The sequence below is a fragment of the Somniosus microcephalus genome, chromosome 3, assembly GCF_052327205.1.
Source record: "Somniosus microcephalus isolate GS21.2 chromosome 3, FLI_Smic_1.0, whole genome shotgun sequence".
NCBI lineage: Eukaryota > Metazoa > Chordata > Chondrichthyes > Squaliformes > Somniosidae > Somniosus > Somniosus microcephalus.
In genome coordinates, this window is record NC_140989.1 from 32,811,922 (window position 1) to 32,836,777 (window position 24,856).

A 24,856-nucleotide genomic window follows, 5' to 3' on the forward strand; every position below is an offset into this window, starting at 1 on the left:
GTTTTATCCTCTTTGCGTTTATTATTTTATTTAATATATCCCCTTTTTTATTTTAAATGCACTTATCTCATTACTCATCTCATCATCCAATATCATGTCCACCTGTTCTATCTCCCTGGTAAATACCGAAGCAAAATAATGATTTTGTAGTGTATGTACTTTGCAGAAGGAACTATATTCTGCAGCCCCTGTATACTGCAGTACCAGTAGTGACCACCCCTGTATATAAGCCTGTGTAGTAACATTTGCATAGTAGTTCCAGGTTGCCTCCATTCAGTAAAGACCTGTTGTAACCAACTCCTGCAGTCCGTGTCTCAATTATACACGGGCATAGTATGTAGGAACGTGGGTTCCTAACTAAAAGACTGAGTTCTACTCAGGCGATCAAACAAAATGAACTTTAATGAAATAAACAAGCTTTAACAAGAAACTGCAGGATAACATCGAATGTAGGCCTGCTCTCTCTGGAGGCTCCACGAGGACTGCCCCTGCAGTCCTGTGGCTGACGTCATGACGTTTTCCCGCCAGTGGGGGATCACGTGATGAACGGCGTGACGTCATCACGTTTTAGCCGCGCTGTTAAAGCAACCACACTCTGTACAGTTAAACAGCATAAATAAAGATACAGACTCAGACTGTAGCTAACATATGGTTAAAGGAATTATGTACAAGCGATCTGAGTCCTTTGGTGGCTCCACCACAATTTAATATTTCTGCCATCTCTCTATTGTTACCTGTGTATCCCTTAATGGCCCTATTCCCATCCCAACCTTCCTTTTTTTATTGATGTGCCTGTAAAATATTTTACTATTTTGTTTTATGTTCCTTGATAATTTAATTTCATAGTTCCTCTTGCCTTCCTAATTTTTTTTTTGACTTTTCTCCTAATCCCTTCGTATTCTCTCTTATCATGCACACCCCTGCTGTCTATGTACTTAATGTATGCCTCTTTCCTTACCCTCAATTGCTCCCTTATGTCTTTATTCATCCATGGAGTCTCATTATTGTTTAGTTTGTTCTTTCCTTTTAGCGGAATATATTTTTCCTGCATTCTGTTGAACACTGTCTCCCATTGTCGTTCTACATCGTTGTTTGCCAATATTCTTCCCAAGTTCTATTCTCAGCCCCTCAAAATCAGCTTTTCTCCGATCTATTAACCTGTTTTTTGTCATACTTATGTCCTTCTCTATTATCATCTTAAAGTGTATTGTATGATGGTCACTACTGCCTATATGTTCCCCTACTTTTACTTCTCTTATCTGCTCTGGTTCATTCCCCATAACTAGATCCAATAGCAAATCCTCCCTTGTTGGGCTTTTTACATATTGGGTTAGAAAGGAGTCCTGTACACATTGCAGGAACTCCATTCCCTTATCCCCTTTACTTACCTCTTCTGTCCAATTAATATCGGGGTAGTTGAAATCCCCCATGATTATTATTCTATGTTTTTACTAATTTCCCTAATTTGTCTGTATATTTCTTCCTCCGCCTCCCCTTCACGATTAGGTGGTCTGTAGACTACGTCTATTCATGTGACTGATCCTTTATTATCTTTTATTATCTCTATACATATGGATTCTATTTTTGTCTTGCTGATATCTACGTCCCTTTTTTCTACTGTCATGATGTTATCCTAATAAGTACAGAGGTTAGGGAGTGAAGGGGAGGGTTAAGGTGAGGGAGAATGAAGGGGAGGGTTAGGGTGAGGGAGATTGGAGTGGAGGGGGAGGGTGTGAAGGGGAGGGTTAGGGTGAGGAGGTGAAGGGTTAGGGTGAATGGAGGGTTAGGGTGAGAGGGATTGGAGGGGGTGAAGGGTTAGGGTGAGTGGAGGGTTAGGGGGAGGGGGTGAAGGGTTAGGGTGAGAGGGAGTGGAGGGGGTGAAGGGTTAGGGGGAGGGGTGAAGGGTTAGGGCGAGGTGGTGAAGGGTAGGGTAAGGGGGGAGGGGGAATAGAAGGGTGAAGGGTTAGGGTGAGTGGAGTTGGGGGGGAGGGGGAGAAGGGTAGGATTAGGGGGTGCAGAGTTAGGGTGAAGGGATGAAAGGTAGGGTGAGGGGGAGTGGAGGGGTGAAGGGTTAGAATGAGGGGAGGGGGAGTGGAGTGGGGGAGGGGGAGTGGAGTGGGGGAGGGGGAGTGGAGTGGGGGAGGGGGAGTGGAGTGAGGGAGGGGGGAGTGGAGTGGGGAGGAGGGCGAGTGGAGTGGGGTGAGGGCACGAGTGGGGGAGGGCGAGTGGAGTGGGGGGAGGGGGAGTGGGGGAGGGGGAGTGGGGGTGGGGGAGTGGAGTGGGGGCATGGGAAGTGGAGTGGGGGGAGTAGAGTGGGGGGAGGGGGAGTGGAGTGGTGAAGGGTTAGGGTGGGGGAGGGGTGACATGTAGGGTTGGGGGTGAGTGGAGGGTGTGAAGGGTAAGGTTGCGGGGAGGGGGTGTGGAGGAGGTGAAGGGCAGAGTTGGGGTTAAAGGTAAGGTTAAGGGTGCGGGGGAGTGGGTGAAGAGTAGGGTTGGGGCAGTTAGGGTGAGTGGAGTGGGGTGTGAGGGGGAGGGGTGAAGGGTAGAGTTGGGGGTTAGGGTGAGTGGAGTGGGGTGTGAGGGGTGAACGGTAGGGTTGAGGGGCTTAGGATGAGTGGAGTGGGGGGTGAAGGGTAGGGTTTGGGGGTTAGGGTGAGTGGAGGGGGTGTGAGGGGTAGGGTTTGGGGGGTTAGGGTGAGTAGAGTGGAGATGAAGGGTAGGGTTTGGGGGTTGGGTGAGTGGAGGGGGTGTGAGGGGGAGGAGTGAAGGGTAGGGTTGGGGGTTAGGGTGAATGGAGGGGTGAAGGGTTAGGGTGAGTAGAGTGGGGGTGAGGGGTGAAGGGTAGGGTTTGGGGTTTAGGGTGAGTGGAGTGGGGTGAGGGGCTGAAGGGTAGGGTTTGGGGGTTAGGGTGAGTGGAGGGGGTTGAGGGGGTGAAGGGTTAGGTTGGGGGGTGTGAGGGTGGATGGGGTGAAGGGTTAGGTTGGGGGGTTAAGGGGTGTGAGGGGGGATGGGGTGAAGGGTTAGGTTGGGGGGTTAGGGGGTGTGAGGGGGGATGGGGTGAAGGGTGAGGGGGTGAAGGATTAGGGGGTGTGAGGGGGATGGGTGAAGGGTTAGGGTGAGGGGGTGAAGGGTTAGGGGTGTAAGGGGGATGGGGTGAAGGGTTGGGGTTAGGTTGGGGGTTAGGGGGTGTGAGGGGGATGGGGTGAAGGGTTAGGGGGTGAGGGGGATGGGGTGAAGGGATAGGGGGTGTAAGGGGGATGGGGTGAAGGGTTAGGGAGTGTGACGGGGATGGGGTGAAGGGTTAGGTTGGGGAGTTAGGGGTGTGAGGGTGAGGGTGTGTGTGGGGGGATGGGGTGAAGGGTTAGGGGTGTGAGGGGGGATGGGGTGAAGGGTTAGGGTGAGGGGTGAAGGGTTAGGGGGGTGTGAGGGGGATGGGGTGAAGGGTTAGGGGTGTGAGGGTGTGAAGGGTTAGGGGGTGTGAGGGGGATGGGTGAGGGTTAGGGGGTGTGAGGGGGATGTGGTGTGAAGGGTTAGGGTGAGAGGGGGATGGGGTGAGGGGGTGAAGGGTTAGGGGGTGTGAGGGTGGGTGAAGGGTGAGGGGTGAGGGTTAGGGGTGTGAGGGGGGATGGGTGAAGGGTTGGGGGTTGAGAGAGGGGTTGGGGTTGAAGGGTTAGGGGTGAAGGGTAGGGGGATGGGGTGTAGGGTGGGGGTGAAGGGTTAGGGTGTGTGAGGGGGATGGGGTGAGTGTGAAGGGTTAGGGGTTGTGAGGGGGATGGGGTGAGGAAGGGTGAGTGGGTGTGAGGAGGGATGGGGTGAAGGTGAAGGGTTAGGGGGTATGAGGGGGATGGGGTGAAGGGTAGGGAGTGTGAGGGGGGATGGGGTGAATGGTTAGGGGGTGAGGGGGGATGGGGTGAAGGGTTAGGGGGTGTGAGGGGGATGGGGTGAAGGGTTAGGGGGTGTGAGGAGGTGAAGGGTTAGGGGGTTAGCGGGTGAAGGGTGAGGGGGTGAAGCGCGGGCGGCGGCTTGAACCACACAGTCGGATCTCGCGAGATTTCCTCCCAGTAACGGCCGGAGCACGAGACGCGTCGTTAGTGACGTCAGGAGTTTTCCTCCTCAAAGTCAACAAGAACAGACGGAGCCGGAGTTTCAATGTGAAACAATTAAAATACCTTTAAAAATAAATCACCACCATCAGCATCAACAACAACAACAAAAAAATACACAGCCAGCCGAGCTGCCCCGAAGGACAGCTCCTGAGTGAGTGAGTGAGTGAGAGGGTCGGTGGGCGGCTGAGTGAGCCGAGCCGGCCGGCGGAGCCCTGAGTCTGAAGGTAAGGGAGGAGGATGGAGATGTGGGCATGGGATGGGCATAGGAAGCCAGACAGACAGACAGACAGACAGCCGGCCGCTGGCGGCGGCGGGGGTTCGGGGGGAGGTGGCTGTCGGGCCGGCTGATCCCCCTCTCCCCTTTACAGAAGCCGCCAGCGTTTTTTAAAACGTATTGAAGAAGGATGAGGCGGGCGGTGTATGTGAAAAGTGGGAGACTTTGGTGGAAGGGGGATGATGATGATGAGGAGGGGTTTCTGATTGTGGCCTAGTGTACACCAGTCTCCTCCATCACCACAACTACTACTAACTCACCCCCCCCCCCCCCCCCCCCCCCAATAACTTTGCACCATTCACACCACAATTCCACCGGCGGAGACCGGCAACAACTCTGGTTATAATTTGCTGATGTTTCCTTGCAGTCTTTCCCGACTGCTTGTTTTTATGCCAGTGCTGAATTTATCTGGATGATGAAGGAGGAAGGGGATGTTGGTGGGTGTAGAGGCCTGTCTGTGTGTTGTTTGTTTTAACAAGATGGAATTTTCATTTTCTGGATTATTTTTTTTTGCACAGTCGATCAGGAATAAATAAAGCGCCGGCTGCTTATTATAAATCCTGCCCAGATAGTCCCTTACACTTCCTTCAGGTTCACCCAACACGTTTTATCCTTTTTAATGAGACGCTCAAACACACCAGACTTACTTGGCGACAGATTGTTTTTGTCTTGATTTCTGAGAAAAATAACACGTGTCAGATTGTTATGGATGTTTGTTGCCGGGCATTTTTGTTTAATTTTGCTTTATTGTCTCAACAAACAAGGTTTTTATTTATAAACTTGTCAAAGTAAAGGGCCCTGGGTGGAGGGTGTAGACTGACCACGTCTACACAGCGTCTGCTGTAGAAATGTTTGTCTCATTCTGATTTTTTTAAAAACTAAATGTTAATGGCTCAAATATGAAAGACAAACACTTAAGTTAGGCTTTAAAATAGATTATTTAATACTATACAAACCTGTCATGACACAATGCAGGGTGGGGTGTAGGTGAATAGATTTATGAATAAGGCTCCAAAAATAATGGACAATAAAAATTGATCAATAAAGGCAAGCCTTTGATGGTTTTAAAATAAATTACTGGCACTTAAGAGTCCTGCCCAAAATAGCATATGGGGAACTGACCACTTATAGCATTCCCAATTATGCATAGGCTTACATAGGATATACGGCACAGAAACAGGCCATTCAGCCCAACCAGTCCATGCTAGCTTCATGCTGTACTTGAGCCTCCTCTTGTCTTTCCTCATCTAAATCTATCAGTATAACCCTGTATTCCCTTCTCCTTCATATGCTTATCTAGCCTCCCCTTAAATGCATCTATACTATTCACTTCAACTACTCCCTGTGGTAGCGAGTTCCACATTCTCACCACTCCCTGGGTAAAGAAGTTTCTTCGGAATTCCCTATTGGATTTCTTGGTGACTATCTTCTATTGATGGCCTCTAGTTATGCTCTTCCCCACAAGTGGAAACACTCTCTGTATCCACTCTATCAAAACCTTTCATAATTTTAAAGACCTCTATTGGGTCACCCCTCGGCCTTTTTTCAAGAGAAAAGAGACCCAGCCTGTTCATCCTTTTCTGAAACGTATACCATCGCATTTCTGGTATCATCCTTGTAAATCTTCTCTGCACCCTCTCCAGTGCCGCTATATCCTTTTTATAATATGGCGACCAGAACTGTACGCGATTCTTCGTGTGGTCTAACCAAGGTTCGATACAGGTTTAGCATAACTTCCCTACTTTTCAATTCTATACCTCTAGAAATAAACCCTAGTGCTTGTTTTTTTTAATGGCCTTATTAACCTGTGTCACAACTTTGTGATTTGTGTATTTGTACTCAGATACCTTTGTTCCTCTACCTCACTTAGACTCTCACACTCCAGGTGATAAGTGATCTCCCTATTCTTCCTACCAAAATGTAATACCTCACATTTATCTGTGTTGAACTTCATTTGCCAATTATATGCATGGAAGTAATTTGATTTTTTTTTCAAATGGACCTATTGATTCTCTCAATTTTTGTTTTAAAGCAACTTCGTTATTAGATCAAACTGACGAACCAAGCCTGCTTATGTAATCCCTAATTATGCGCAGGCCTGTTTGTGAAAACGGTTTTCCCTCAGCTTTAAATGTTCTGATAAAGTATGTTACTGAAGTATCAGAAGACTGAGATTGAAATGTTGTGGTCATTAAGTGCGTCATATTTTGTGTTCAAGTTGTGGTTTTGTTTTCCTTGACAGCAGTGGCTATCGGATTGGAAGTCGCCTTGAGGAGAGAGCGGTGGGAAGGGCAGAGACGGTCCAAAAGACTTGCTCGGCTAGCTGGGCTCGCGGGGAACAGCTAACATGAGCGATATCACCATTGTCAAGGAAGGATGGGTGCAGAAAAGGGGTAAGGTTGCTGTTATTTTATTTGTACCGTACGCGCCCCCAAATTGTCAGCAAATTAAAGAATGGACCCGGATTTTGAGGATGGGTGACTTGAGACGGGGAGGGCGGGGAGGAGCGAGAGTAAAGAGTGGAGTTTTGTGTGTGTGTATGGGAACGGTACACGACAGCGTGTTTTCGACGCTGACGTAATCGGCATAATACTCGCTCAATTTGTGGCTTGTAAACACGTTTCAATTTTGATTCGGAATGTTTGACCCGTCGCTTCAAGAAGATAATTTTCGATCAGATTTTAGAACTTATGAGTCATGCCTACTCCAGTTGCGCATTTATTAGATGATATTCAAAATAGGAAACAGATCTGTTTATATATTAGTTTTGGCTTGGATCCATTGTTTCTTTTGTGTTCAATTGTTTTAGTGGTAATGTTTGCAGTTGGTCCTTAGTGGCGTATGTTTGTTCGCTTGTGTGATCTTAAAAATAGAGTAAGTGATTAGGGACTTTGGAAATGACAAAATAATTTCCTGTTTACTTCACAGTGACTTGCCTCCCTGTGGAGGGTTGTGCATTTGTCTAACGCTGGTGTTTTAATTGTAACATCTAGTGTTGTTTTAAGGGGGGATGGCCATAGTTCTTGCATATATTAAGGCCTGTAATTGGATAGAAGAGGTAAAGGTCAATGACAAGATAATAGTATGTAGGTTTGTTTTTAATCTCGCTATCAAGGCTTTACAGATGGGTATAAGTATCAATGTTCAACATTCATTTTAAACATAGGTAAAACTCAGACTGCAGTTCTCCTGTTGAAGAATGTGCTCCATTAGAAATGCTTTGTTTTGTAATGTTGTTTCAGAAAGCTCTTTACTGTGTATGATTACTTTTAATCTGGCTGGACGATTGTCAGAGGGAAGGGAATTGATGGTCTAGTCTGCTATGAGAAGAAATGTGACACCTTTTGTGACTTAAAACTGAAGTGGCCCATGAGTTTTAAAGTTAGTTTTTATTAAAATAATCAGTTGCCATAAATTTTGCTGATAACAATCTGTTTGAGATTTATCATTTTTTTTGCTAGATTTCTATCTTGCCTGTATGCAATGTTTAATGCTGACATTGAATCTGCAGTGTTAACCTCTTGCAAATCATGGAACTATGAACTACTGTTGCAGGATTAATGTTGGTGGAATATGTAAGTAGAATTTCCTATTGAAAAAGCAAACTGTCACAGAAAATTGATCATGTGTCTTGTTGATTCATGTGTAAATAGTAATTGCAGAATAATCTCAAACATTTTGGGCTGTGTGATTTTTTTTTTTGGTTTAAAAAGATCACTGATGCTTGTTGCAGCTGATTTATTATAGAAACTGAAAAACAGCTACTATAATAGAGGTGTTTGCAGGGGAAATTAGATTAAGACGAGACCAACAGATTTAGCACCTGAAGGTATGATCCTAATATAAGTTTTCTGAAACATTACAATAATTACTTTACAGTTTACACTTTGCACTTTCATTGTCTAAATACTTGAGTATTAGTCACACTTGCAGTATTCACAGAATCACAGAATCACAACAGTGCAGATAGAGGCCATTTCGGCCCATCGAGCCTGCACCGACACATATCCCACCCGATCCCCGTAACCCCTACACATATCCCACCCTATCCCCGTAACCCCACGTATTTAATCCCCCTAACACTAAGGGTCAATTTATCATAGCCAATCAACCTAACCTGCACATCTTTGGACTGTGGGAGGAAACCGGAGTACCCGGAGTAAACCCACGCAAACACGGGGAGAATGTGCAAACTCCACACAGACAGTCGCCCGAGGCCGGATTCGAACCCGGGTCCCTGGCGCTGTGAGGCAACAGTGCTAACCACTATGCCACTGTGCTGCCGTATTAACGGTTTGGAGTTCCTAGTTATCACCTGGGTAAGGGTTAATCTGCAGAAATGAATTGTATTTCTCACTTTGGTGCATGATTTGAAGGACTGATTTTTGATGATGTGCTCAAAACTTGTTTTCCCTTTACAGTATTCCCTTTTAAGAAGTGTTTTATATCTAAATAACTTGCTTATTTGTTAGGCATTCAACATATACTGCAATGTTTTTCATTTTATCATAAAATCTTACAACGTAGAAGGCCGTTCGGCCCATTGTGCCTGTGCCGGCTCTTTGAAAGAGCTATCAAATTAGTCCCCATAGTCCTGCTATTTTTTTCCTTTTCAAGTACTGTATATATCCAATTCCCTTTTGAAAGTTACTGAATCTGCTTCCACCACCCTTTCAGGCAGCATATTCCAGATCATCATAACACCCTGCAGAAAACAATTCTCCCCACCTCTCCTCTGGTTCTTTTGCGATCCACCTGCCAGTGGAAACAGTTTCTCCTTATTTACTCTATCAAAATCCCTCATCATTCTGAACACATTTATTAAATCTCCCCATAACCTCCTCTGTTCTATATTCTCAGTTTAGCTGTGTATAAAATGCTGAAATTCCACTCTTGTGGCTTGGAAAATAATCAGTTCTCTCAATTAGTCTTTAAATTCCTGGTATTCACTATCTATATTAATTAAAAAGCAGTCTTTGTAAATCAGTTTCAATGCAGTTATTAAGGTTTTTATTTGTTAGCTTCCTCTAACGGCATTCCAGACCCGACCTTGAGAAAGCACTTTTTTTATAAGGAACACTAACTTACAAACAAAATACTTCCGTAATTCCATAAATGAACAGAAGTATGGAAGTCAGTTTTATTAACATCTATTCTTGTTTCCTTTACATAATCTTGTATGCTGAGCAGAAATTGTCATGTGATTTTATGCTGATTAGCAGTATGAATGATCTTTCAAAAGTTACTGGCTACAAGGGTCCATTCATGGATTTTTGGAACGTGATGGTCTGATGTCAGTTGATACTTCAGATCTGAGTATGGTGTGATTGTTTTGATAATGGCATTTTTTTAACACAACAGAGAGCGCAGTACTTTACTTAGAATTGCTTTGGTTCCAGTGTTGGATAAATTAAATAATAGATATGCTGCTAGGTTAGCATTCTACACAAGAGTGTAGCCTTAGTGTATGTTTTAGTCCTACTAATGGACCCAGTATTGCAACTCTTCAAAAAAGAGAGCTTATTACAGATTCACTTAAAAAGAATCCTTTAGAAGGGGTCAGGATTAACTCTGACATGTTTGTGTGAATTCTTGTTTAAATAAGTCATTGGGGAAATTAGATTGCAGTTACTTAGCCCAGTTGTGTAAAGCAGCTGAAATTAATACTCAGTTTTAATGGCTAGATCACTGAAGGATCCTGGATTAACAATACTGTCCAATGATAAGTTTCTGATGCTGTCATGTTCAGGAACTCTCTTCCATGCTGCTACTTCCCTTTATCATACTATCTTCAGCACTCAATATAATACATTTTTTGAGTAGAGGTGTTTAAAACAAAATATCTAAACTTGAAACTGCAAAAAAAGTGAACTTTCATGTGTATCAAGCCGAGTGATGTTGGAGCTGGGAAATGGAATACTTTTTCCATTTGTGTCACCCAGTGTCGTCTTCAAGCAGTGAGGTTAGGAATATGCCGCAATTAGACGCAGTGAAGCTCTGTATTGTGTCTCGACAACGTGCTTTATTCCCAGCCTTGGACCAGTGGGTTTTTTCCACTTTGTCTTGGCTGTCCTTATTGCTTCTGGAATAAAAGTGACGATTAGTAGCTGTTTGTGGTAAATTGTGGTAAATGTTGTGTTTTAGGCCCGGGCAAGGAATTGAGACTGCTAATCTCATTTCATGTAGAAACCTTATAGCTGAAAGGGAGGAGGCATTCATTCCAACAATCTGGAATGTATTGCAGCCTGGTCACTGGTGAAAAGGCAATATGTTGAACCTGCTATTCAAGTACAAAGTTTACTTGGACTACACCCCCCCCCCCCCCCCCCCCCAGCACCATGATCTCTACCACCAAGAAAGACGAGCAGTAATATCATGGGAACACCATCACCATCAAGTCTTCCCCTGCTCCCCCCCCCCACCCCCCCCCCACAACCTAAGTCACATATCCTCCTGACATGCCCGCTTTGCCCACATCCCAAGAACAAATCAAAAGGCATTTTGTTAAATAAATAATACATAGCAGGAGCCAGCAGCTTGTAGAACATAAACCAAGTGGTGTTGGCCTACAGTTTGAGTTTTGTCAGCTCTTCGTTTATTGCCATTTTTAGAATATACTTGAGTGTCCGCTGTTCAGGTATGAAGGGCTACATGTATCGGTATGTATGTACTTGGTGTTTGTATGCTTTATCTTGGAAGGTTAATGTGTCCCAAAAGCTGCTTGTGACAATGTAGGAGAAACAAAACCAGTGTAATCCAACAATCTAGAGCTCATTTGTATTATATAGAATTACTGTAATTTTTTCACATGTATAAAATGTAAATTACACACAAACATAATGGTAATTATAACTTTCCAACTTCGTAAAGGAGTAAAACTGGTGAGAATCATTTTAATATTTTATCGACCTGATATGAAGCTGTCTTCTTTTAATTCTGATTACCTTCTAAAAGCTGATCAGTAGTAAGTTTATCAAATTGTTTCAAAACTTTTTATCCCTAATCTATCTTTGGACCTGAGCCTTGAATTGTTAGTAGGACCTAAAATAAACTAGATGTAGTAATATTTGAGGCCTCTGTAATTATTGTTTTTAATAATCTTTGAATTCTTCAGTAGTTAAATCATAATGGTTTGTTTTCATTCTGCACTGTATCTGCTGGCTTAAAACTTATTAGCAGTCTAACGTTGTCATTAGGCTATCTATGTGGGGGGTGAAAAAAAACTTTTACATTTTTATTAAAGCTTAATTTTATTCTAAATTGTGACGTGTTTAAGTTTCAAAGATTGTTTTAAGTTCAGCTTTAACAAAAAATGAGATATATTCATTGCAGCCTTATCACAAACTAATAAATAATAGAAGTACTTCATATGCAATTATTTTAAAGAGTAAACCAAAGAAAAGCCTATTTTACCCATTTCAGGAGCAATAGAGAACCCTCACACCTCAGCGTGGAGTCTTTCACATGCCTTGTTCATTCTCTCTTACCACTTTTTGCAGATGGTAAAGCTAAATTTTAAACTCAAGCTTAATTTGGCCAAGGTTTATATTGCTGGAAATATTTTGCTATAGTAGAAGTAGAAGAATGTCATATGAAATCTTTTCAGAACAAAACTTTAATAAACCTACTAGTAGATCTCCTGTGATGTTGGTAGTGTTTCATAACAATAAGGGTTTTATCTGACCGTTGGGAGTAGGCATGACATTTTGTTATGAATTCAAGTCTCCCCTGTTGTAGGTCCTTTCTCTGGATCAGTGGTGCCAGTTGCTTCTGTAAGTAGTCTGAATATCTTACTTTTATGAGAGTTAACTCACACTGCCTTCTGTCTACTTGTACTAGCTGATGTCATAAATGGTTCCCTCTTTTGCCCCCGCCCCCCCCAAAATCTTTTTCTCATCTACATGCTGACCCTGGCAACGTCTGGAGACATGGTATCGGGTTCCAAATATACATTGATGACACCGAACTCTCCCTCTCTCAACACACCCACTGCCCTTGTTGTCAGGCTGCTTGTTTGAAATGCAGTCTTGAATGAGTCACAATTTTCCCCAGCTCAACATTTGGAAGACTGAAGCTGTCATCTTCCCACTCCCCGACTACTGTCTTAGGCTGAACCAGACTGTTTGCAACTCTGACGTCCTATTTGACCCTGAACTGGGCTTCCTACTGCATATCCCCATCATCGCAAAGACTGCTTGCTTCCACCTCTGTAACCTCCTCTGACTCTGCCCTTACCTCAGTCCATCAGCTGCTTAAACCCTCATCCATGCCTTTGTCACCTCGAGACTTGACTGTTCCAATACTCTCCTGGCCAGTCTTTCACCCTCCACCATCCAAAATGTTGCTGCTCATGTCATATGCTGTGCCAAGACAGATTCATCCATTACCCTTGTCCTCGCTGATCTACATTGGCTCCTGGTTTCCCAACACCTCAAATTTAAAATTTTCATCCTTGTGTTTAAATCCCTTTGTGGCCTCATACTTCCTAGCTCCACAACTTGCTTCACACCCTGTAACCTCTTGCTGCGCCCCCCACCCCCCCCACCAACAAAAGAACTTTTGAATCTGGCCTTTTGTACCCCTGCCCCCACCGCCCCCCCCCCCCCCCCCCCAAAAACATTGGCAGCCGAGCCTTAAGCCACATAGGCCATGTGCTCTGGAATTCCTTCCCTAAAACCCTCTGCTGCTCCACCTCTGTCTCCTCCTTAAAATCCACCTCTTTTAACTAAGTTTATGGTCATCCCTGCTAATAGCTCCTCCTTTGGCTCTACATCAAATTTATTTTTGATCCCGTCTCTGAAGAGCCTTAGGATATTTTTATGTTAAAGGCACTATATTAACCATCTTGCGATTTGAACCGGATATTTGTCTTTTACACATGTATTTCTTCAATCTCTCTGAATGCAGACTGAACACTACAATTCACAAAGAAAATAAAGAACGTGATTCCCCCTTCCCTCTCGTTGGGTTGTCTTACTTAACTTTAAACGGAATAATCTCTCTGCATTCTGTCCTACAGCCCAGGGACTCATCTCTCTCCCTGCAGTCTCCTGTCTTTTTAAGCTTTACGCAGCACATTGCTACCTGATTGACTTTGTGACTCTCTGTTTCTTTTTTTTAAAAACCTGCCTCAATTCAAAACTGAATAGCCCACCTCCCACCCCCCCCCCCCCCCCCCCCCAAAGAGCGGAGTCCAACAGCCTATCTTGCAATCACCATACATATTTCAAATGACATTTTTTGTGACTGTGACAAAGGTAAACTAACTCTCCTTGACCTTCTTGACTTGTCTACAGCCTTTAATGTGGTTGACCACTCCATCCTTCTCCATCGCCTCTCCGCTGTCGTCCAGCTGGGTGGGACTGCACTCACCTGGTTCCATTCTTATCTAGCTAATCGTCATCAGAGAATCACCTACAATGGCTTCTCTTCCCGCTCCCGCATCATTACCTCTGGTGTCCCCCAAGGATCTATCCTTCGCCCCCTCCTATTTCTCATCTACAAGGTGACGACACTTGGCTCTACCTCACTACCACTTCTCACGACCCCTCCACGGTCTCCAAATTGTCAGACTGCTTGTCCGACATCCAGTTCTGGATGAGCAGAAATTTTCTCCAATTAAATATTGGGAAGACCGAAGCCATTGTTTTTGGTTCCCGCCACAAACTCTGTTCCCTAGCCACTGACTCCATCCCTCTCCCTAACATGTGTCTGAGGCTGAACCACACTGTTCGCAACCTTGGTGTCATAATTGACCCTGAAATGAGCTTCCAACCACATATCCACAGCATAACTAAGACTGCCTATTTCCACCTCTGTAACCTTGCCCGTCTCCACCCTTGCCTCAGCTCATCTGCTGAAACCCTCATCCATGGCCTCTAGACTTGACTATTCCAACGCACTCCTAGCTGGCTTCCCACATTCTACCCCATGTAAACTTGAGGTGATCCAAAACTCGGCTGCCCGCGTCCTAACTCGTACCAAGTCCCGTTCACCCATCACCCCTGTGCTCACGGACCTACATTGGCTCCCGGTTAAGCAACGCCTCGATTTCAGAATTCTCATCCTTGTTTTCAAATCCCTCCATGGCCTCGAGCCTCCCTATCTCTAATCTCCTTCAGCCCCACAACCCCATGAGATATCTGCGTTCCTCTAATTCTGCCCTCTTGCACATCCTTGATTATAATCACTCAACCATTGTTGCCTAGGCCCTAAGCTCTGGAATTCCCTGCCTAAACCTCTCTACCTCTCTTCCCTCCTTTAAGATGCTCCTTAAAACCTACCTCTTTGACCACCTGCCCTAATTTCTCCTTGTGTCGCTCGGTGTCAAATGTTTTGTCTTTGAATACTCCTGTGAAGCGCCTTGGGACCTTTTACTACGTTAAAGGCACTATATAAATACTTGTTGTTGAATCAGGTTGTTCTAGCAACATTAAGTATGAATGGCCACTGGAATGTCAAACTGTCTTTTATTGTTTCCAGGCTGTTGGGAAACCTAATGCACACTTGCCAGTCCTACTCCTGTTAAACCTTGCTTCACAGATCACAATTTAAATTAACTTCTTTCTAGATCCTTTCCTTGGAAAAAGGTTAATAAAAAATCCAAAGACGTGACACATTTGTAGGAAGTGTATAGAGAAGAGTTGATTATATTAAGTGAGTCAGGTGTGGAGGGGGAAGGGGAGAAAATAGAGTGGATGGTAGAAAGCAGATTGGGTTTGGTTGGGGGGAAATACTGTGTGGCAGACAGAACTTTACAATGTGGGAGAAAACAAATAGTGGATAATTGGAAGCAGAGTCATGGTTGGTTGACTGACTGACTGACTGACTGACTGACTGGGGCAGAGATCGCATCATATAGAAAGTAACTGGCTTTACAGGTAACAGTGGTCCTTGTAATCTCCTGGAATAGTTTTGATCACCTGAGGGGGTCGGAGAGGAATTTTAGAGTTTTTTTTCCCCCTTTATTGGCCCTGGATTTTTCTCTCTTTGTTTGCCTCTCCCAGGAGATTACATGCCTACCAGGGTTGGAAGTGTCTATTCATGATGCTGTAGCCATCATGAATGTGAGGCAAGTTTGATGGACCAACTGGTCTTTTTTTGCCCGTCAATTTTGTATGCATGAGCTGTGGGAAGTAGAGTTATGTTTGGTGGGAAGAAATTAATTAGCAAGGAAGGAAGAAAAGCACAAAGGAAGTACAGTCTGACCAGTGGACAGGCAGGAGAGTTGGTGGGAAGAGATTCTGCCGATTGGGACAGAAGGGGGTCAGTGGATTGCAGGAGGAGCAGTGGGTATTGGGGTAAAAAAAAGGAAGCATAATTAGGCCCGGCATTCAGGAAAGAGACAAGAAGAGCAGCTTGTGGGGGAGAAAGAGAACGCAGTAGGGCATAGAGTGGGAAGTAGGGTTGTGTGTGGTGGAAGTAGAACCAGAAACTAGTGTCGAAGAGGAGCATAAGTTGCATACACAGGAAGCAAATGTAGACACCTATAATAAATATTATGTCAAAGTAAAAATGAATAGGTACTGGCTGATGAATGTTAACTTTTGGATTCTTTTCTGAAGAAGATGAATTACTGAGAATAGAAATTAATCAGTTTAGAAATTAAGTCACGCTGAACAATGCCGATCTATTCAGTAGAAGGTGGTAAAGGATTTAAATAAAAAACAGGAATTAATTAAGAATACTAATGTTGTAGGATTGGGAATGCAGACAGCATTGGGAAAGACTGAGGGGGGAGGGAAATGATTTTGAAATTAGTGAGTTGTTACAGTGGCGGCAGGTCTATTTATTTGTTGGTGAAAGTCCATTCATTTGTATATTTATTCATCGGCGTGGTGAGTCCATTTATGTATTTGTTTATAAATATATTAATTCTGGGCTGAGAGAGGATAAGGGGGGAATTTCATTTTCAAATTTCAGTTGACAGGCTTACGCCTGTAATCGGTGAGTGGGACTGTGGTTGCAGAGGAGCCAGTAATTGGCCTGTGGGTGGGTATGCCAAATTTGAGCAGGTCTGTGGCTGTAGAGAGACCAGTAATCGGGAGTGGGTCCAGGAAATATCTGAGCTGGACAGCAAAATATATGTTGGACAGGAAATCTGAAAGTGGGACAGAAACTGTGCTTGCAGAGAGGCTGGAGGGAAAATTTAGTGGGGCAGTCACTTTGGAACAAAATGACAGCAGGGCAGAGACCGGAAGAAATTTTGAAAAGAATGATTTGCAAAAAATGACTAGTGATTTTAAGTATTGTATTAATACACTAAAGCTGGCAAACTTGCATCCCGTTGGGAAAGGCTGCAGCTGGAGAAGGCTTGTTTTGGGTTGCGAAAGTTAAGTGGTTTGGTGATGTATAGATGAACTCTCACAGTGCCATCTAGTGGGTTGAAGGGCAAATTGTGACCTGCCATTGTTGACATTGGAAATATGCTATATGGGCAGACCACTCCAGATCATTTCTTGTTATTTTCAGAAGTGTTCCAGTAACACGAGTTGCGAATAGTTACAGAAGGTCTAATCCTTTTCTTAAGTTATGTCCAGATTATAAGAATCTATTGCAGACTAATTAGAGGGTGTGGTACTGGAGGGTGTTGGTTTCTGTTAAACTGTACAGTCTACTCCTGATAAATCAAAGTTGTTCATTTCACTTAAAAAATTTGAAAGATCCAGTAATTCAAATTAGACAATACGATTAGCATAACTTAGGAATGAATGCTGAAAATTTTGAATTTTGGGATAATTTGAATTAAGCAATTTTGAATTAGGAGTGGACTGCACTCCAATGAGCAGTCAACACATTTGGAAGAGGCGGGGAGAGAAATTAGCAAGAGAAAAAAGTTATTGGAATGAAAAAACTTGTAAGTCACTTAACCATTGCATACAAAGTGCTAATGTTACAAATTGCAGTGTGCTGCAAGTTGTGTACACAACATTATATTGAAAACTTAGGACCAATATGGAAAATGGTATCCGAGTACTACCTTAGAATGGTATAGTCCGTTGTACTGCTACATTGGGGTTGGACTTTTAAATCTGCAATGTATCATCCAGTTTTGCATCACATAAGGGATGGTCTCAATATTTGATTGGTAGTTAACCATTGGAGTTGTTTTCAGAATTTATATTAGAAAATAGAAGTTTTTTGACATCTGTGTTAAGTCCCTATAATTTTTAGATCACCCTTTAGCTGAAGAATCTAGGATCAGTGGAATGAGTAACTGTATCCTGTGAATTTGCTTGGGTCCTGCTTGTGATAAATAGTTTTACAGTTCTTTTGCTCTGTTCCTGGCACCCCTATTAAAATGTAATTTGTTCTACTGTTGTAGTTTAGACATTTGTTTGAGTGAGATGCGCAGTGATAGAGTTGCGACCTAGCCATTCACATTCAGTCTGTCCCGTAGCTTTGGTTTGCTATTGTATCTTACAGGAAGATAAGAAACCCACTGTAATTATATTGGATTGACTGCTTGTATTGGCTGGAAAGAATGACAAGATACTTAAAAATGAGACAAAATGATTCACATTCTCCAGTCTTGGCTTTGCTTCTGTTTTTTTGCAAGTCTGTTTTCCACATACTGTTCAGCACACTACCTATTGAATAGGTTATGGGGAGTGGTGAATGTGACCTAAATTGTTGCCATTAGAACATTCTCTCTCTTCCTGACTGTTTTAATAATTGTCTTAACAGCCCAGTGCAGAATGAAATTGGTCTTTAAAATCTAAGTGTTTGTAGGTTTTAAAATCACTTATTATGGTGCATTGAATTTTAAATTGGAATAATGGATACTTTTTTCTGCAATCATTTAGACACATTGGAAAGAATTTGAATCCATCCGAAGTTTAATAGTTGGTAGTGAAATGCATAGTATAATACAGGTACTAATTCACAGCATTCAGAAGCCAGAAGCAGAGACCCACAATGGATTCACATTTAGAACCTTTTTGGTTGCAAAATCATTAAGTAATTTTTCAAATACTGTCACCTATTTTGAGTGTTAATATTTGGAAATGGTGCTTATACTGATAATTTAGGTAACAAATATCTGTAGCGATTGAGTAATATTCTGACCAGGAGTCAGAAAAATAACATTTTTTATGCTTTAGTGGTGTGTTGAATGTATGTCCGTTTGTAGAGTCATGACACATTTTCACCTCTGGGACCAAGGTTGAAATCCACCTCCGACTGATGGGGTAAAGTCTCCTCTTTTTTGATGTTTCTATGGGTCCTATGTGAAATGCTTTTTGATAGTTTCAGTCTAGTTCTTGGGTGAGAGCCCTCAGCATAAAATTACCAATATAACTTGAACATTTAAATTAGCAGTTTCATTCAGAGAGGTTAGCTGAAGTGGGAAATTAAAACATCACAATGTTGTGGCTAAGACTTCTTGGAATGGTGCAGAGGGAGGTTTACTGTACATCTTCGTACTGTTGCACTTGACCTGGAAGTTTCTGATTTTAACGTTGGGTACAAAAGTGTGGAAAATGTGTAAATATTTATCATATGCATATGATTGTTACAAATGTTGGTTTGCTGTAGATACATTTTTGGGTTCAGTGATGCCAGTCACACCTATTGTCTGAGGGTCTTTTATTGGAATTTATTGATACTGCCCTAGATGTAATTGGATAATCTAGGTTGTAACAATAGCATCCCCTTGTTTGTCTGAACTCAATGTTCATATCTTTCACATGAACGCTGCTTCAATCTCTCCAAAGATGGACCGAGCAAATACTTGAGACGAGGCCAGATACAAATTATTAAGCTGCTTTATTTCACAGTAATGTGAACACCCAGAATAGCTCTTACAATCGGTTTCACGTAACTTAATGTACAATTTATCCTCCTAATAAAGAACTCGCCATGCTGCCCCACGTCATTGGGTTGTCTTACATGACGTAAACAAGATGATTTCTAACTATCCTTCAGCATTTCTTACCTCTTGCCTTTAACCCTTAACAAACCTAACTGTTTTCAGAACTTTGTTTCAAAACGCTGGCCTGTCTGAGGCCCAGAAATTCGGGTCTCCACGGGTGAGTACGCGCTGGGTACTCACCCGTGGGCCTGATGGAAGTGCCGGTTTCCTGCATGTACTGCGCATGCGCGGGAAACCGGCACTTCCGTTCCCCTGAAAGCAGGGGTTCAGAGGTCGAAAGTGTGTGCGGGGAAGTCTGCGCGTGCACTTTGAACTTACGTTTTTTTTACAGGTTTCTCCGGGAGGGTAAGTCTTTAGAATTTAGAAATGTAAAAAGCAGGCGCAAGGCCTACTTTTTACAAGGTACAGGCAACTTTCTGGTATCCGGCACTGCCGGGACCGAGCTGGTGCCGTACCATCAAAACTGCCGTAGAAACCAGTGCTAATGTTAAAACATACGGAGCTTTTGAGCTCCGTGTGAATCAACAAACCCTGTTGCTTAACAGCTTCAAAACAGTCGGCCGCAGCTTAAAAGCGTCTCTGTAGCTAAGCAGCAGCTTCAGCTAGACCTTGCAGAGCCTGACTGGAAAAAAAAAAGCAATGAGAAGTAAAAAAACTTATAGGAAGCGGCTCCTGAATTTTGCCGGTAGGTAGAGCTTTCCGGACATTTAACGAAAGTTTCCTGTAAGTGGTCAATTAATTAAAATTAGAACATTTTTTTCACAGGTTTATTATTTTTAAATACTTTAAAGCAAAGTAAGTTTATTTTTGGCCCCGTTTTTTATAAAATTATTTTTTTCAAAAATTTAAATTATTGTTTAAAATAGTTATTTAATGTAATTTATAGTTTATTTTTAAAATGTGATGTTTTTTAAAATTTATTTGAAGGTTTACTGATATTTTGGGGCCGTAGTATTTATAAGTCTTATGAATGGGCATTTCCCTGTTCCGATTGGCTGCCCATGGCCCACGTGATCCCAGGGGACGCATCGAACTAACTGCGCCCCTGGGATACGCAAGCACTGAGCGCCGGCAGCTGGGCCAGGCCCCGAATCGGAATTCCACGGGGCCCTACAGCTCAACTGCCGGCGCGCAAGGTAAGTGCAGGTCGGGGGCTTGCACCCGCGGGAAGCCCCCGACCCGAATTTCTGGGTGTGTCTATCTCTGTTTTATCTCTTGCAATTCAGTTAGAAATTGGATCAAAGACTTTTCAGTACTAGAACGTGCAGTGATTTTTCAGTTGTCAAGACAGGCTAACGGATTGCTTATTTAGAGTCTGTGGGGAAGCAACAAACAACTACCTATTGTACCAGACCCCCTTTTTTTTTAAACTTTTGTGTTATGCTTTAAAATACATTTAAACTATTTTTCCCAAACCCTTTCTGTGGAAAAGTGGTCAAAAGATCTTGAAACATAACAATGATTTTGCCTGTGTTTCACTTTTTTGCTTGCAATATAATATTAAAAAACTTAATTTGTGCATTATGAGCAGAAACATCTGAATTTTAGTCTGATTGTTGGGGTCCCACACACTATAATCTTGACCAAAGCCTTACTCGATGAATTTAAGCAATAATGGATAAGAATTTGATAGCCAAGTCAAAATGTTTTTGATAATTTGACTCTTCCCATACTCAATTAAGATATGGTTTCCAAAACCATGACTCTATTCTTGTAACAATTTGAAAATCTATGCAAAAAATGTGTGGTCTTTTAGAAACCATAATTTTAGCATAGGAGGCACCTATTCGGTCCTGTTGCCTGTGCTGAATTTGGGCTCCTCCTGTGGACTGATTTTACAGTCTACCTGATTTCTGTTCAAATGAAGCCCATTTTCCTGCTTTCTCCTATCTTTTATACTAAATGCTTGTCTTGAGATCATGACCATTTTGATTTATTAAAAAAAAAGACAGACATGCATTTATATAGCGCCTTTCCTGACCACAGGCGTCCCAAAGCGCTTTACAGCTAATGAAGTAATTTTGAAGTGTAGTCACTGTTGTTATGTAGGAAACTCGGCAGCCAATTTGTGCACCGCAAGCTCCCACAAACAATGACCTGGGTAATCTGTTTTAGTGATGTTGATTGAGGGATAAATATTGGCCAGTACACCTGGGATAACTCCCTTGCTCTTTGAATAGTGCCATGGGATCTTTACGCCCACTTGAGAGAGCAGACCCAGAGGCCTTGGTTTAGCGTCTCATCCGAAAGAAGGCACCTCCAACAGTGCAGCACTCCCTCAGCACGGCACTGGAGTGTCAGCCTAGATTTTTGTTCTCAAGTCCCTGGAGTGGGACTTGAACCCACAACCTCCTGACTCAGGTGAGGGTGCTACCAACTGAGCCACAGCTGACACGATCTGCCAATAGAAATAATTTGTGTTTGCCACGTCTATTCCTTTTTTATCATTTTAAATACCTATATCGAATTCTCTTTCGCCCTCCCTCCCCGTCTCCAAACCATGAGAAATCAGTGTGCATTTCCTCCAGGGCTATTATATTCCTGCTATAGTGAGGAGCCTAAAATTGCACACAATATTCCAGATATATCCTAATTATCATTTTGTGTAGCTGTCGTTACTCTTTTGTATTCAGTCTCTTTCAATATAACCCCCCAAAAACCTTTGCTTCCTTAATGACATTTAAAAAAAGTATACACTTGTAAAGATTTATGTTTCTTTACACCTAGATCCCTTTGCTGTTCCCTGCATTGATAAAGTTGCAATTTATGGTATATTTCCATTCTTTATTTTTGTTCCCAAAATGTATTCCTTTTTATGTATTAAATGCATCTGTCACTTATTTGCCTAGTCTCTGATCTATTCATGCCCTCCTTTAGTCTTCAGCATTCTTCCCAGCAATTTGCTGCTATTACTAGTCTGATATAATGAAACTTGGATATCTAGCCTTCATGTCTTAAGTCCAGCTTATTTGAATATATACATATGGTCCCAACACTGATAGGAACATAGGAACAGGAGTAGGCCATTTAACTCCTCAAGCCTGTTCCACAATTCAATGAGATCATGGCTGACCTGTGACCCAACTTCATATGCCCACCTATGCCCCATATCCCTTACAATACCTTTGGTTAACAGAAATCTATCAATCTCGGATTTACAATTAACAATTGACCCAGCATCAATTGCTGTTTCTGGAAGAGAGTTCTAAACTTCTACGTGCGCGCGTGTGGTGATTAGTTGAGGCCCCAGTGGGATGCCACTAGTCACATCCTGCCAATCAGAGTATCGACCCATTATCCCTACTCTGTCTCCTGCCACTCAGCCACGCTCCTAACCAGGTCACTCATTGTTTCTCAATTCCTTACGATTCAACTTTAGCTTAGAGTCTCTTTTATGAGGGACTTTATTGAATACCTTCTGGAAGTCCATATAAATACCATCCATAGACATTTCCCTGTCCAATACTTTAGTCACCTAGTCACAAAATTCAGTCAGGTTTGTCAGGCCCTTTACAAACCCATGATCTGATCTCTCTCTCTGATCAGCTGAAACTTTTCAAGGTGTTCAGTCACTCCATCCTTAATTATAGACTCCAGTAATTTCCTGACAGCAGATGTTGGGCTAACTGGTCTGTAATTACCTGGTTTCCCCCCCTCTCTTCTGAAATAGTGGAGTGACGAGTGCAATTTTCCAATCTAAAGGAACGGTTCCTGAATCGAGAGAACTTTGCAAATGCCCTAATTATGGTCTTACAAAGTTTTCACCAACTGCCTTTAAAACCCTGGGATCACAGAAACCCCACAGTGCAGATAGAGGCCATTTCGGCCCATCGAGCCTGCACCGACACATATCCCACCCGATCCCCGTAACCCCTACACCAACACATATCCCACCCTATCCCCGTAACCATCTGGTCCTGGGGATTTGTCACTCTTTCTTTTAGTGCCATTATTTTCTTCATTACTATTAATTTGCTTACGTAATTTTGGTGAGTCCCCGTTCCTGATTTAATATTCGTTTCCTTGGCATGGTATCCTTTTCCTCTACTGTAAATACTGACGCAAAGTAATTATTTAACATGTCCGCTATTTCCATATTTTCAATCATAATATCACCATTCAGTTTTTAAGAGGCCCATATGGTTCTTAACCACCTTTTTCCTAATCTAATTGTAAAAGTTTTTTTGTTTATTTTGAGATCCCTTGCAAGTTTCTTCTCGTACTCCCATTTTGTAGCTCTCACTATCTGTTTTGTCACCCTTTGCTGTTCTTTGTCTCATCCTTGAGACACCCGCCTTGCAACTGCAACCCTTTGCTGTTTTTTAGCCATCTTTCTATCAATATAGCTATATTCCCTTTTTATGCTGCGGACCAAATTTTCTCCTTTTTAAAAGCACGTTATCAACTGCTATATAAACTACATATACAGCATTCCCTGCCACGCCTCTTCTATAGTTTTTACTACTCCCAAAAATATCTATTGGGTTAGTTAAACATGACCTATCCTTCCCAAATCTTTAATTTGTCTATGCCCTTCTAAGTATTCATTCATTTTATCTCTGATTATGGTCTATAGAAATTTTTCTCTGACTGACATAAGGCTAACCAGTTGATCGTTACCTGACCTATCTCTTTCTTGCCTTTTCAAACAGAGGTGTAACATCTGCCATTCTCCAGTCATTTGGCACAGCTCCCATCTCTAATGAATTTTGAAAAATCATCATTAGTCCCTCTGGTACTAACCTTCAGTATTCTGGGATATACAAGCTGGTTCAGGACACATCAATTTTTAGTGCCCTTAGCCCCATAAGAAACGTTTCCTTATTGATGCATAAATCTATTGGCTGCCCTTTGACTTTCTCATCTACAATCCTTTGAAGACTTCCTTCACTCTCCTCTATAAATACTGAAGAAAAATGTCTTATTCTAACTATGCTCATTTTGAATGGCTTCACCCCCTCCTTAATGATACCTTTTGCCTAATGTGTTTATTATATAACATTTGCTAATTCCCTTTTGCAATTATTTTTGTATTCCTTCTCTGCTCTCCTTGCCTGTTTTTGGTCCTATTTATAGATTACATTATTTTGTATGACTGTTTTATCACTAGCTTTATATTTGTCGGTGCTTCTTTAGCCTTTTATGTTCAATCTAATCCATAGAACCACGACCCCCAATGTTCTTATAGGAGTAGGGCATTTGGCCCTTCGAGCCTGCTCCGCCATTCACTAAGATCATGGCTGTTCTTCTACCTCATCTCTACTTTCCTGCACTATCCCCATATCCCTTGATTCCCTTAATATTCAAAAATAAATCGATCTCTATCTTGAATATACTCAATGACTGAGCCTCCACAACCCTCTGGGGTAGAGAATTCCAAAGATTCACCACCCTAAGTGAAGAAATTTCTCCTCATCTCAGTCCTAAATGGCCAACCCCTTATTCTGAGACTGTGACCCCTGGTTCTAGACTCCCCAGCCAGGGGAAACATCCTCCCTGCATCTACCCTGTCAAGCCCTGTAAGAAATTTGTATGTTTCAATCAGATCACCTCTCATTCTTTTAAACTCTAGATAATATAGGCTTAGTCTACTCAATCTGTCCT

The 24,856-nt window shown here is 42.7% G+C and overlaps 1 protein-coding gene across 7 annotated transcripts in view; it reads left to right on the forward strand.

Annotated features, from left to right (window-relative positions):
* Nucleotides 1-4,100: 4,100 nt before the first annotated feature.
* The window catches only part of akt3a (AKT serine/threonine kinase 3a), a 378,634-nt gene continuing 357,878 nt past the window's right edge, over nucleotides 4,101-24,856 (forward strand). For 3 of the 7 annotated variants that reach the window (XM_085979813.1, XM_085979818.1, XM_085979817.1), the window contains exons 1-2: nucleotides 4,102-4,330; nucleotides 6,623-6,773. In XM_085979813.1, coding sequence (XP_085835939.1) covers nucleotides 6,728-6,773 — 46 coding nt within the window. In that variant the 5' untranslated portion in view covers nucleotides 4,102-4,330; nucleotides 6,623-6,727. Of the gene's footprint in view, nucleotides 4,331-6,622; nucleotides 6,774-7,841; nucleotides 7,956-24,856 lie in introns of all 7 variants that reach the window. The other 4 variants (XM_085979815.1, XM_085979816.1, XM_085979837.1 and 1 more) reach the window with 4 other exon arrangements.